The 12765-nt window shown below is 36.8% G+C and overlaps 1 protein-coding gene across 1 annotated transcript in view; it reads left to right on the top strand.

The window, feature by feature from the left end:
- The window catches only part of LRP2 (LDL receptor related protein 2), a 220105-nt gene that overhangs the window by 43833 nt on the left and 163507 nt on the right, over nucleotides 1–12765 (top strand). Inside the window, exon 4 of the mRNA XM_073019794.1 lies at nucleotides 3580–3696. Within this exon, the coding sequence (XP_072875895.1) occupies nucleotides 3580–3696 (117 nt within the window). The remainder of the gene's footprint in view (nucleotides 1–3579; nucleotides 3697–12765) is intronic.

The following is a 12765-nucleotide window of genomic DNA, read 5'->3' as shown; positions in this document are numbered from 1 at the left end:
AGACAATCTCAGGATAGTCTCACCATTCTCATGATTTTAGTGACCCTCTGTGGCCTGATGAGACCTAAATCTGTGTTTACAACCCAGATTTTTTGTCCACACTTCAATCTTTTCTACTCAACTACCTTTGAACCTCTTCAAGGTGCCTTGAACTCACGGTGTCCCAACTGAAAATAATCATCTTCCTTCCTGAACTGGATTTTCCTTCTGTATTTGCTAGGCTACATATTTTATCTTTATTAATAGAAAAAGCATTTAACCCACTATGAGGCACTGGCAGAAAATACAAAATCAGTCTTAAATTATCGGAAATAGGCAGATGGAAGCTCTTTTACTTGTTGAATTTGTGAAACATATTTCATAATGAAAATATTTTATTAGATGAAGAAGAAAGATTGCTGTAAGTGACATGAAATATATAATCAATTAGCATGAAAAGGCTATCACAATCCCCTAAGCACCCACGCTAGAAACTTGGAAGTTATTCTTGATTCCTTCCTCTTTTTCACTGCCCACATTGAATCACCAACTCCTGCCTAATTTGCCTTATAAATATTTCTAAAGTTCATCTCTTTCTCTCTCTATTTTTTTTTTTGTAATGACAGATTTTTTTTTTTTTTTTTTGAGACAGGAGCTTGCTCTGTTGCCCAGGCTGGAGTGCAATGGTGCAATCATGGCTCACTGTAGCCTTGACCTCCTGGACTCCAATGGTCCTCCCACTTCTCAGCCTCCTGAGTAGCTGGGATTACAGGCGCATGGCACCACACCTGGCTAATTTTGTATTTTTTTTGTAGAGATGGGGTTCTCCCATGTTGCCCAGGCTGGTCTCCAACTCCTGGCCTCAAGTGATCCACCCACCTTGGCCTCCCAAGTGCTGGGATTATAGGTGTAAGCCACCATGTCTGGCCCATCTCTTTATTTCTGCTCCAACTGCCAACATCTCATTTGGGTGTCGGCAGTAGCCTCTGGGTTGGCCTCCCTGCCTCCAGTCCTGTGCATCCTTAGATTCTCTCTGACACTGATGCTGATCTAACTAAGATTCTTTGGTAGCTCTCCATTAATTCCAGGAGAAAGTTCCAATTCCCTAACATGGTTTACAGTGGCTTCCAGGATGTGGCTGGTGCTTATTTTCCTATGTCTATCATTTGCTATTCTTGCCTTGAAGTGGCCACTTGGGCACAGCAGTGCTTTCAATTCCTGTAGGAGTGCCATGCTGTGTCCTAGCCTTTTGTGTCTGTGCAAGCTGCCTGAATGCTGAATGCTCAGTGCTAGATGGTTCTTCTTTGCTTTTGGCCTACCTGACTGCTGCTTCTTTAAGACCCAGGGAGGTATCACTTTTTCAAGGAAACTGTCCCCATGCATGTTCCCATCCCAGAGTGCATTAAGTTCCCAGATTGATGGTTCTATCATTCCTGTGTGCCTATAGTCCACTTTCATAACTGTTTTCTAATTACTCCTTAAAGTGTCCCCTAGAAGACTATGAGCTTCTTGAGGGTAGGGATTGTGCCTTATTCATTCACAGATTCCCATATTGCTATACTGTGTGGTACATAATAGGCCCTCAACAGATGTTTGTGTAATTAATGAATAGATGAATCTCAACATTAGATTGGTTGATGGAATTATATAATTTTAATTTGTTTCCTCACATTTGAATGAGCTTTTAATTGCTCCTTCGTAAGCCCTTTGAAAACCTAAGCACAAAATTTAGAATTATTTGGGCTTGATGTAAAGAAGAAAGCCAAGGTAATTGAAATAGTACTGATACCTGACCTAGTTTCTTTTCATATTTTGTTTGAGACACTCGTGACTTGCCTTCTCGGGAATAAAAGAAAGTTCTTTAATTTTGTGTGAAAATTGGCAATATATACTTAAATAAATTATATGGAAATTTAATGAGGAAGTATTAATCTCTTTAACCTTTTTCAGATAAAATTGTCTCTCTGCCATGGGCATAATTCAGACATTTAAGTGCCTTCTGGAAAAATCTACCTATTCTACCTTTATTAATAGAAGTAAAATTGGACCCATAGGTATAAGGTACTTAGAAAAAATATGAAATTATTTAGTGTTAGAAATAGGCTGGCTGGAAAAATTTTGTTTGCTATTCCAGAATTATATGACATCATTTTATTAATTAAACAGAAAGAAGGAACAAAATGACAAGGAAGATATAATCAATTAAGCATGGAGAAGGATGTTAATTATGGTTTTATAAAATATCTTATCACATGATAATTTTTTTATGTTTGAATTTTCAAGTACCACCTTGAAAACTGTCACTGTCTACTTATCTTTTACATATTTTTTTTTTTTTTTTTTTAGAGACAGGGGTCTTGCTTTGCTGCCCAGGCTGGAGTGCAGTGGCATGATTGTAGCTCACTATAACTACATAAAAAGAGAAGTTTTTTTTTTGGCTCAAGTGATCCTCCTACCTCAGCCTTCCAAGTAGCTAGGACTACAGCTACTTGAAAGTGAGCCACTGTGCACAACTAAATTTTTTTTTTTTTTTTTTTTTTTTTTTTAAAGATATAAGGATCTCACTGTGTTGCTCAGGCTAGTCTTGAATTCCTGGCCTCAAGTGATCTTGCCTCAGTCTCCTGTAGCTGGGATTACAGGCATGAGCCATTGTGCCAGGTTTACTTGTTGTTTGAAAAGGTTTTTCATGTTAAGTTTTGGTCGTACATTCCTTAACAGATACCTAATTTTATCAGAAAACCAAGTTTTGCTGAACCTAAATATCTATACTATATGTAAATATAAGAAGCTCTATAAAAATTGAGGGCAAACCTTTTTTCTTCCATCAGGGGATTATATTATAATTTTTAGAGGATCATGTTTCCCCCCAAAGCTCTTTGTATGTAGACGATTTAAAATCCCACGATAAGATAATGTTACCATGTTATGGTAATTCCTGCCTCAGATTTACAGGATAGCTTTCACATCATGCTTGTGGGCATCAATTCACTGGATTTTATCTGTTTTATCTGGAGGCAAATTTGATGAACTGGTGATGCCCTGCTTTTACCTGTGTTAATCAACGTGGGATAAAATCAAGCTAGCTTAAATTTTATTTTTCCTCTTATAAAATTGATACATGGTCAATGTAAACAGTTTATAGAATAGAGGAAACTATATAGAAAAAATAAAATCACTCATATTCATATTCACACCACTCTGGAATAACTGCTATTAAAGTTTTGGTATATTTCCTTCTTGTTTATACTAGGATTTCAATGGGTGGGTTGGGGGGACCTTGCCCGTCCTTGGTTAATACCTATATCTGCAAAATTTTTATTTCATTAACCTTTTCACCATATAGTTTAAAAATCTATATTGTTCTTTACACATGTTGATAATGTAATTTACGTAGCATGCTTGAGTGTGGACACTATTCTCTGGGCATTTTGATAATATTATACTTTTGCTTTTGCATTGTAAGCTCAGCTTGGTGGTAGTCGGCTACTTTATCTTGTGTCCCTATGAACTTTATGCTTTCCAATATCCTTGTTAATGCCAATAGATTAGTCAGTGTGTAGCAATAATTATAAATTAAGTAATAATTTTTTCTCTTCACAGCACAAAGTACATGCTCAAGTCATCAGATAACATGCTCCAACGGTCAGTGTATCCCAGGTGAATACAGGTGCGACCACGTCAGAGACTGCCCAGATGGAGCTGATGAGAATGACTGCCGTGAGTCTGTTTTAGTCCTTGCACTATATTTGGTTTCACCCTTGTCCCTTTGGCATTTTAATCAATTTGTTAGATTTGCTGATGGACATAAATGCCTACAATATGCCTCTTGTTATTGCAATCTCTTGGCAGATTCTTTTGTGGATTAGGGGTGATGTTCTGATAAGAGTCTATTTTTAACAAGACATTCTAAGAGTGTCCTGCCTTAGTGCATCAAGTTTCTGTATTTTTTATGGTAAGAAACTTTTAACATGAACGTAGATTCCAACAGGAAGAATAGTTAAATACATCGAGTACAGAATCTAGTTTGGTCAATTTTAACTGTTATTACACAGCTATAGTAAGTTTCTAGGTCAAATTTCTCACTAATTTTCCTGCTTCTATGGACTCAACATTTTTCAGATTATCTTTGGAAAAGTGTTACATTTTGAAAATGGCTTTTCCTGTAACAGCAGCATACTATGTCTGTCTGTAACTGATCACCACAAAATAAGACATATAAATCATAGTACTCTATGTATAATATATAAATATTACCACACCAAAATAAGAAAGTGCAATCATAGTTCATTATGTAGTAACAGGTAAGTAAAGAACAGTCTTCTTCTTTCGAGGCTTCTATAGAACTGTTAGGATACGAAAAGATAGGAATTAGTCTGCTGTGTCAGTCCTATAGTCCATATAATTGTCTTTAATCTCAGACATACCACAGTTTCTTTCTCTCTCTCTTTTTTATTTTTTATTTTTTTGAGAAGTAGTTTCACTCTTGTTGCCCAGGCTGGAGTGCAGTGGCGTGATCTTGGCTCACCGCAACCTCCGCCTCCCGGGTTCAAGCAATTCTCCTGTCTCAGCCTCCCGAGTAGCAGGGATTACAGGCGTGCGCCACCATGCCTGGCTAATTTTTGTATTTTTAGTAGAGATGGCATTTCAGCATGTTGGTCAGGCTGGTGTTGAACTTCTGACCTCAGGTGATCCACCCGCCTCGGCCTCCCAAAGTGCTGGGATTACAGGCATGAGCCACCATGTCTGGCCCTTAGTTTCTCTTAAAAGCTCTTACAAGTCTATAATTTATGAATTTTTCCATAAGTTCCTTGAGTTTTTAATATATATATATGGTTATATATATGTTTTTAATATATATATATAATATATATATATTTCTGACAGGCCTTTTAGTGCACTCCTGCATTTCATAAGTTTACTATGTGCTGTGTAAAGATATAGTCATGTGTCATTTAATGAGGGGGACACATTCTGAGAAACATGTTGTTAGGCAATTATGTTGTTGTGTGAACATGATAGAGTGTAGTTAAGCAAACCTGGATGGTCTAACCTACTGCACACCCAGGGTAAACAGTATATACTCTAGGCATTTACTCTTGCTCCTCGGCTGCAAACCTGCACACCATGTTACTGTGCTAAATACTATAGGCAATTGGAAGACAATGATAAGTATTTATGTATCTAATCATATGTAAACAGAAAAGTTACAGCAAAAATATGGTATTATAATCTTAGGGGACCATTGTAGTACATATAGCCCATCCTGTTTGTCGTTGACCGAAAGAGCCATCTGCGGTTCATGACTGTACTTCCTTTTGTTTGCTCTTAAATTTGTATTTCAAACTTCAAGGAATTATCCCAGTATTCCGTTAATTGGTGAGCAGATTTTTGTGTACCTTAGAAACCTTGATCATAAACTTTTCAGTTATTATTTTCAGTTATTATGTCTCTGACTGAAAATTCAAGGTTTTAGCCTATTCTCACGGGATATCGCCTCTATTGTTTTATAATTCTGATTTAATTTTAGTTCTCTGGATTGTCTCTAAATTCCTTCCTTTGATACAAATGGTTGATTTTATGCTTTCTGATAAAAGAGCTATCTTGTGTAAACTTTGTTAAACTTCCCAATATGGTGCCGTGACTAGGGTAGGAGCTAACATACGTTGATTATGGCAAGCAAATTGTTTCTAGTCACTGGACATTTCAAACTGTACTGTTCATGGAAGACATACTTGTATATGTGCAAAGGCAAGACCTATACTTCCATCCATACCATGACCACATGGTGCATTTTTAAAAAAGATGCTTCTCCAGTGCTTTCTTCCTTGCATGTTATTTTTCTTTGAGAGAAGCGTCTGTGCTATTTGTCCTTGTCTCTCCATTTCCTTGCACAGTTCCTAGTATAGTTCTGTTCTAATTTTCATCTTAAATATTCTTATTTACCTATCTATTTAATTATTTTTTATTTTACTTTAAGTTCTGGGGCACATGTACAGAATGTGCAAGTTTGTTACATAGATATACACATGCCATGGTAGTTTGCTGCACGTACCAACCCATCATCTAGGTTTTAAGCCCCACGTGCGTTAGGTATTTGTCCCAATGCTCTCCGTTCCCTTGACCCCCACCCCGCTGACAGGCCCCGGTGTGTGATGTTCCCCTCTCTGTATACATGTGTTCTCATTGTTCAACTCCCACTTATGAGTGAGAACATGTGGTGTTTGGTTTTCTGTTCCTGTGTTAGTTTGCTGAGAATGATGGCTTCCAGCTTCATCCATGTCCTTGTAAAAGACATGAACTCATTCCTTTTTATGGCTGCATGGTATTCCATGGTGTATATGTGCTACATTTTCTTTATCCAGTCTATCATTGATGGGCATTTGGGTTAGTTCCAAGTCTTTGCTATTATAAATAGTGCTACAATAAATATACCTGTGCATGTGTCTTTATTTTTTGAAAGAGATTACAGTGTTTCCACTTTGGATTTACCTTCACTCTGGAAATTATGCAAAGAATTTAGACTAAACTCTGGCAAGTTTAGAGATGGTAGCGTGTGTCTGGATGCCACAGAATAGCAAGTTCAGGGGTCAAGGATTCTCCTTTCAGTGCTTTGTAAAGCACACAGTAGGTTCTTCACTGAGGCAAATGAAGAAGATATTTTTGATTAATAATAATGATAAATCGTATGTTATATTTTGTAGCATTTTGTAAATTTCAGAGCATTATTAAATTCTAGTTATTACTGTTAGGTTCCTTTATGAGGACAATAGGGCAGGCACTATTATAATGTCTTATGAGTAAATGAAAACTTCAGAGAGAAGAGTGACTTGTTTGAGGTTGTATAGTAGAGATAGGGCTTAATTTGTCTTCTAGTTCCAAGTATGGTGATTGCTCTTCATGGAGGGCTTTATTTACAGAAGGAGAAAGTCCTATCTTGCACGAGTTAAGAGATCACCAGAGGTCTGTATCACCAGCCAAAAGTCTGTGTCTTTATCCCTTATTTACAAGTAGATGGAAATGAGTGCTTCATTGCAAATGCAGTGGGACTAAAGGAACTGCTACTTTGGGGAAAATAAAAGTCAGCTGAAACAGAATGTTTGCAGCCAAGTCTAAAGTCACTAATACAACCGGCTCACAACTTTGCCAGTGAACCTTCTGGCAAAAACCTGGCAGGCTACGAATATGCAAGTAGTTGCTGTAAAAGGGAATGAAGCAGAGGAAGTGAGATTTGTAAGCTATTATATCTGGGCAGGAGATTTTAATCAAGTTTTTTTTTTAATTAAAAAATATTAAGTACAAATAGTTGGTGAAATAATGATTCACTAAGGAAAGAAAACCAAATTTGGCTTATTGTTTCTGGAATCATATAAGTTATGAACCGTTCAGGGCACATTGTGGCCTAAAATGAATCACATGCATGTAAGGGATTTTGCAATGAGGTATTCTTTCCTATTTCCCTCTACCTTGTTTATTGATTGCTAAGTTTCATTTATGAAGGAGTGTAAAAAAAAAAAAAACACCTCAGAAATCAGGGGAAAGGTAGAAAAGAATCTTCTTATTCTTTGTTAGTGCTTTGATCTGGTCACAGTCAGATATGTACAAGAAGGAAATGAATGGCCTGGATCAAAGTCCTTAGAAAATGCTAGTATAGGGGACGGGTCACAGGAGTGGTCCCATTTTGTTTTCCTTCTTTGTTTAAAGCTCTTGTGGAAAGTGGGAAAGGGAACTGCCAGTCACCGAGCACCAGCCACCATCTTGCCCACTTTTCACATCAATGTTGCAAGGGGGGTATGAGGACCAGCTCTGTTTTACAGAGAGTGTAAAGGTTATCAAGATGTAAGAGTAGGGGAGCCAGGATTTTAACTTAGGTCTCAACCATATGTTTGTGCTCTTAAAAGATTTTGCTTTAGGAATAGAAATGTGTAACTTATTTTTGTTTAAAGGTTACTTAGCTATTTTATTATTTTTACATATTATTGTCTGAACGTTTTTTAGTATGGAAGGTGTTTTTTTTAACATATACAAAAGAAGTATGAATTGTATAGTGAACCCCTTTGTATGCATCAAATAATTACATCAATGACGAACTCATAACTAGTATTGTTTTATTTATTCTCTTTATTCTCCCCATTATTTTGAAGTATTTCTTAGACATTATATAATTCCAGCTGTAAATATTTCAGTATTTGTCTCTAAAATATGAGGACTAAAACATAAACATAATATCATTATCACACCTAAAAATTAAACAACTCTTCTTTGAAATAATCAGATATCGAGTCAGTTTTTAAAATTCCCCAATCATCTTGTTATTTTTTACAGTTTGATTATTTAAATCGAAGTCCAAATAAAATATTTATGTTCAAGTTAGTTGATGTGTCTGATAAGCCTTTCAATTTGTGGGGTTTCCTTCTATTTCTGTTCTTTACCCCTTGCAATTTACTTGTTAAAAAAAACCCCAGGTCACTTGTCCTGGAGTTTCCCACAGTCTGGGCTGTGCTCATTGTGTCCCCTGATGTCCTTTAACATGTTCTCTGTCCTCTGTATTTCCTGGCAATTAGTAGCTAGACCTGGAGCAGGGTTTCTCGACCTTGACACTAATGACATTTGGGACCAGACAGTTCTTTCTTGTGCATTGTAGAATGTCTAACAGTATCCCTGACCTCTATCCATTAGATGTTGGTAGCATTGCCCAGTTGTGACAATCCAAAATTGTCACAAAATTGTAAAGCACACAGTAGGTTCTTCATTGAGGCAAATGAAGAAGATATTTTTGGTTAATAATAATGATAAATTGTATGTTATGTTTTGTAGCATTTTGTAAATTTCAGAGCATTATTAAATTCTAGTTGTTACTGTTAGGTTCCTTTATGAGGACAATAGGGCAGGCACTATTATAATATCTTATGAATAAATGAAAATTTCAGAGAGAAGAGTGACTTGTTTGAGGTTGTATAGTAGAGATAGGGCTTAATTTGTCTTCTAGTTCCAAGTATGGTGACTCTGAACATTGTCAAATGTCCTCCAGGAGCAAAATCATCCAGTTGAGAACCACTAATTTAGGAGACTGAACAGGTGCAAGGATTTTCTTGGGGGGAGGGGCAGAAACAAGGGAAGGCAAGAATACTTTTTATGTAAATGTGTGTATTTTCATTAGGAGACACAGGATAGCTAGCTGTCTGTGAGTAGCCATTGATGATCATTGCTGAAATCCACTTAGTCATAGCAGTACTTAGTTATTTTAAATTTGCATTAGGTATCTAACAGCTGTTATTAGTTGCTTTAAATTAGAATGTTTTCATGTGATCAAAGATTAAGTGAGGCTTAGTCAGAAATCATCTTCATGAGACATGACACTTTATTATTTCTGCAGTGACGATGCATGGAAATCATTACTTGTGGACAAACTTAGAATCAGCCTGTGAATGGGGCTTTTGTTTTTCTATTTCTCAGAAATAGAATGGCCTATAGGAATGACTATATTAGGTACCTGGAAACCACCTAAAAATAGTAATGGATGTTGGAAAAACTCCAAAGAAGGACTCAATTCTTCCCTCCAATATTCAAAAGGATTAGGGAGCTTGATGTTGTAGTTCATAGCCCTGCCTGCCATTCCAGACCCCTACGTTGTAGTTCATACCCTTTCAAGCTTCTAAAATTAAGACACTGAGCTCCAAGACACAGTACCTTGTGTCCATTCCAGGCATTCCTTTACAGAACAAAGAGTGACGTGTAAGAGTCCTCTTAGGGAGGCAGGCAGGGAGAGAGGAGGTGAGAATAGTTGAGATGGTGAGGAAGGCGAGGGTATTAGGGTCTCAACAAAAAGATTATTTTTGAGATAAATTTGGTATAGTATGAGAGATTCTTTTTGCGTTTGGTCTTTTTAAAGTCTGCTTCATCTTTGTATGCATAAGGTATTGGTGGTTATTTTACCCTTTTAGAAAAATTTCTGAATATATATATATGTGTGTGTATATATATAGGTGCGAAACAGGTAAAAGCTCATTTTCACCCTTAGTTCTTTTATTATTCAATCTGGTCATCTGTAAAATGGCATCTTATATTAAACAGCTTGTCAATTAATTCTTTTTTTTTTTAAAGGAACAGAGAGATTCAAAACTGTGGTCCATTTTACTTCTAATGGGATTAGCATCAAGGAAAAACCACTCATGCAGGGTCTAAGATAAACATCAGAACAATGCAGCAATTATAGGTCATTCAATTAATATATTGAAGTGACTTTCAGTTGCTCAAAAATAGTACAGTTTTTTTCTGTTAAGTGAAAAGATTATTTTGCTTTTTCAAGCACCATATTAGAATGATTTTGGTGTGAATAAAACTATTGCTAATTATCGTTGGTTTGCAGCACTTCTCTTTTGTTACTTAGGAATGCCAAAGAAAGGGTAAAATCCCTGTTACAATGAAGGCTTTCTTGCCGGTAATCAGCAGTATTTGGTCTGCCTGCAACTGGGGCTGCTTTGTCCCAGAAGTTTTATTTCTATTGACTTTCTGCTCTTTAGAATTTAAACATTTTTCTTTATATCTCTAACTGCTGAAACTCCAGCTGAGGGAACAGTGGGAGGGGAATAAAGAAGATGCTTAAAGTCATTTTGTGGACTGTGAGGGTGCATGAAGAACATGTCCTTCAAACTCAGTTCCACATTTAAGCTGCCCAGTGAGCCTTGCCCTTGCTATTCTCTCTCTCCCTGAAGCTAGAAAGAGGAAGCAGGCGACTCTCCAAAGGACCCCATCTTACCTGTCACACCACAGATGTACCTTTTTAGCATTCTCACAATTGAGATAGGATTCAGAGCCCTGAAACCTGGAGGAAGGAGAGAAAACTCTCTTTTATTTAGTTTCCATTATACAAGGATGTTATAAACATCCCCCGTCTTTAAAAAGATCCTAAAATCCCTTTTAGCTGTTGCCAGTTACTCTGCTCCCTTTAACAACAGAGTTTCCTAGCATTATCGTTAACGGCTGTTTCCATTTACTCTCGTCCTGTTTCTTTCTTAAAAAAAATTTTTTTTAACTTATGTAATATATCCAACTGATTGTCCTTTTTTTTAAGAACCCACTGAAAATAGTCCTTCATCTTCACCAATCTCCTGAAAACATTCTTTCAATGCTACCAATGACCGCCATTATGCTAAGCCGAATAGTTCTTGTTCAAATGTCACTTCTCACAGAGCTAGTCCCCATAGTTACTCTTTACCTTTTACCCAGCTCTATTTTTGCAACTTTTTTTTCCCATTGCTACATTTACTTTAATAGATTTAATTCCACTCTCCCAAACAGAATGTCAGTTCCAGGAGAAATGGGATTTTATTTCATTCTTTAGTACCTTGCACACCTATAGGTGTGCAATAATTATTTTTGTATGGATTGATTAATAAAATGCTGTGGGAATTGCTACTTCACTTGTAATTTTGTTTACCTTTTAATTTAATTCTTAGCACAGTATCTACGAAGTCACAATTCAATAAATATATGTTGAACACAAGAGAATTCTAATTAAGAAGAAGGTACCACTCTGTAGAATAACTGGTTTCTAGGATATTGACATTCACCCAGCAATGATTTACTGATAAGTACTCAAATTATTTGGGGCTAGGTTTCCAGCAGGGAGGCTGAACCACACCATTTCTAGTGACTGGAAAGTGGCTACTCTTATAATGCTGGGATGCAGCTAGTTTTCCTGTCTCTTTGATTAGATTTTGTCTTTTGTTCTGCCCGGGTGGGTCCCTGGGAATAACTACTAAGGTATGGAACCATGGTGTTGTCTGGCCTTCAATGAAAACATGTAGCCCAGTGCCACTAAACATGATGTACATTATAAACATTTGTTTACCCCTTAGAAGGCATCTTACTTCTTTGTACTATTCCTTGGAACATTTAATGCACGTTTTTCCATCTTGTTGCTTGGTCACTTCTGTAATATAGCTTGTGTGAGGTTTTTTTTTCGTTTTTTTTTAAAGAAATTTGGAACTATGTCAGTTTTTATCTCCTTTGCAGTTTTTGGTGACAGCTCTGTATATGGGAAGAAGGTAGTGCTGTGGATCTGGAATCCTTGCAGCAACGCTCTCAGGCACATTTCTAATTGAGGGCTAAGATTAGGTCGCCGTGGATAGAGACCAGCAAGGAGTCTGGGCCTTAGGACCCAGCTAGTACAAAGGGAGTGACCTAAGTAAAACTAAATAATTTAGTTTGTTTCTCTTTTTGCTTTGGCTTCCTGAAAGCCACCCAGACTAAACTTGATGTTAGTTCAATTCTACTAGTCCTCGGGATGACCATATTTTCTTTCTCTTTCCAAGGTGCTGAATTTCTTTTCTTTCTTTCTTTCTCTTTCTTTCTCTCTCTCTTTCTTTCTTTCTTTCTTTCTTTCTTTCTTTCTTTCTTTCTTTCTTTCTTTCTTTCTTTCTTTCTTTCTTTCTTTCTTTCTTTCTTTCTTTCTTTCTTTCTTTCCTCCCTCCCTCCCTCCCTCCCTCCCTCCCTCCCTCCCTCCTTTCTTTCTTTCTTTCTTTCTTTCTTTCTTTCTTTCTTTCTTTCTTTCTTTCTTTCTTTCCCTCCCTCCCTCCCTCCCTCCCTCCCTTCCTTTCTTTCTTTCATTCATTCGTTCTTTTCTTTTTTTTCCCTGAATTTCGTTTTTAATAAATCTGGTTTTATATAACTTTTTATTGAAAGCTTTTTCAAATTACTTTTGGACAGAGGTAGGAAATACTTCTCTGTTTTTTTCTTTGTATATTGCTACACTCCCTAGGAGCTAGTCCATGATGGCAGTCACTT

Source organism: Chlorocebus sabaeus, chromosome 10 (genome assembly GCF_047675955.1).
Source record: "Chlorocebus sabaeus isolate Y175 chromosome 10, mChlSab1.0.hap1, whole genome shotgun sequence".
NCBI lineage: Eukaryota > Metazoa > Chordata > Mammalia > Primates > Cercopithecidae > Chlorocebus > Chlorocebus sabaeus.
This window is presented reverse-complemented; position numbering and strand designations above follow the sequence as displayed.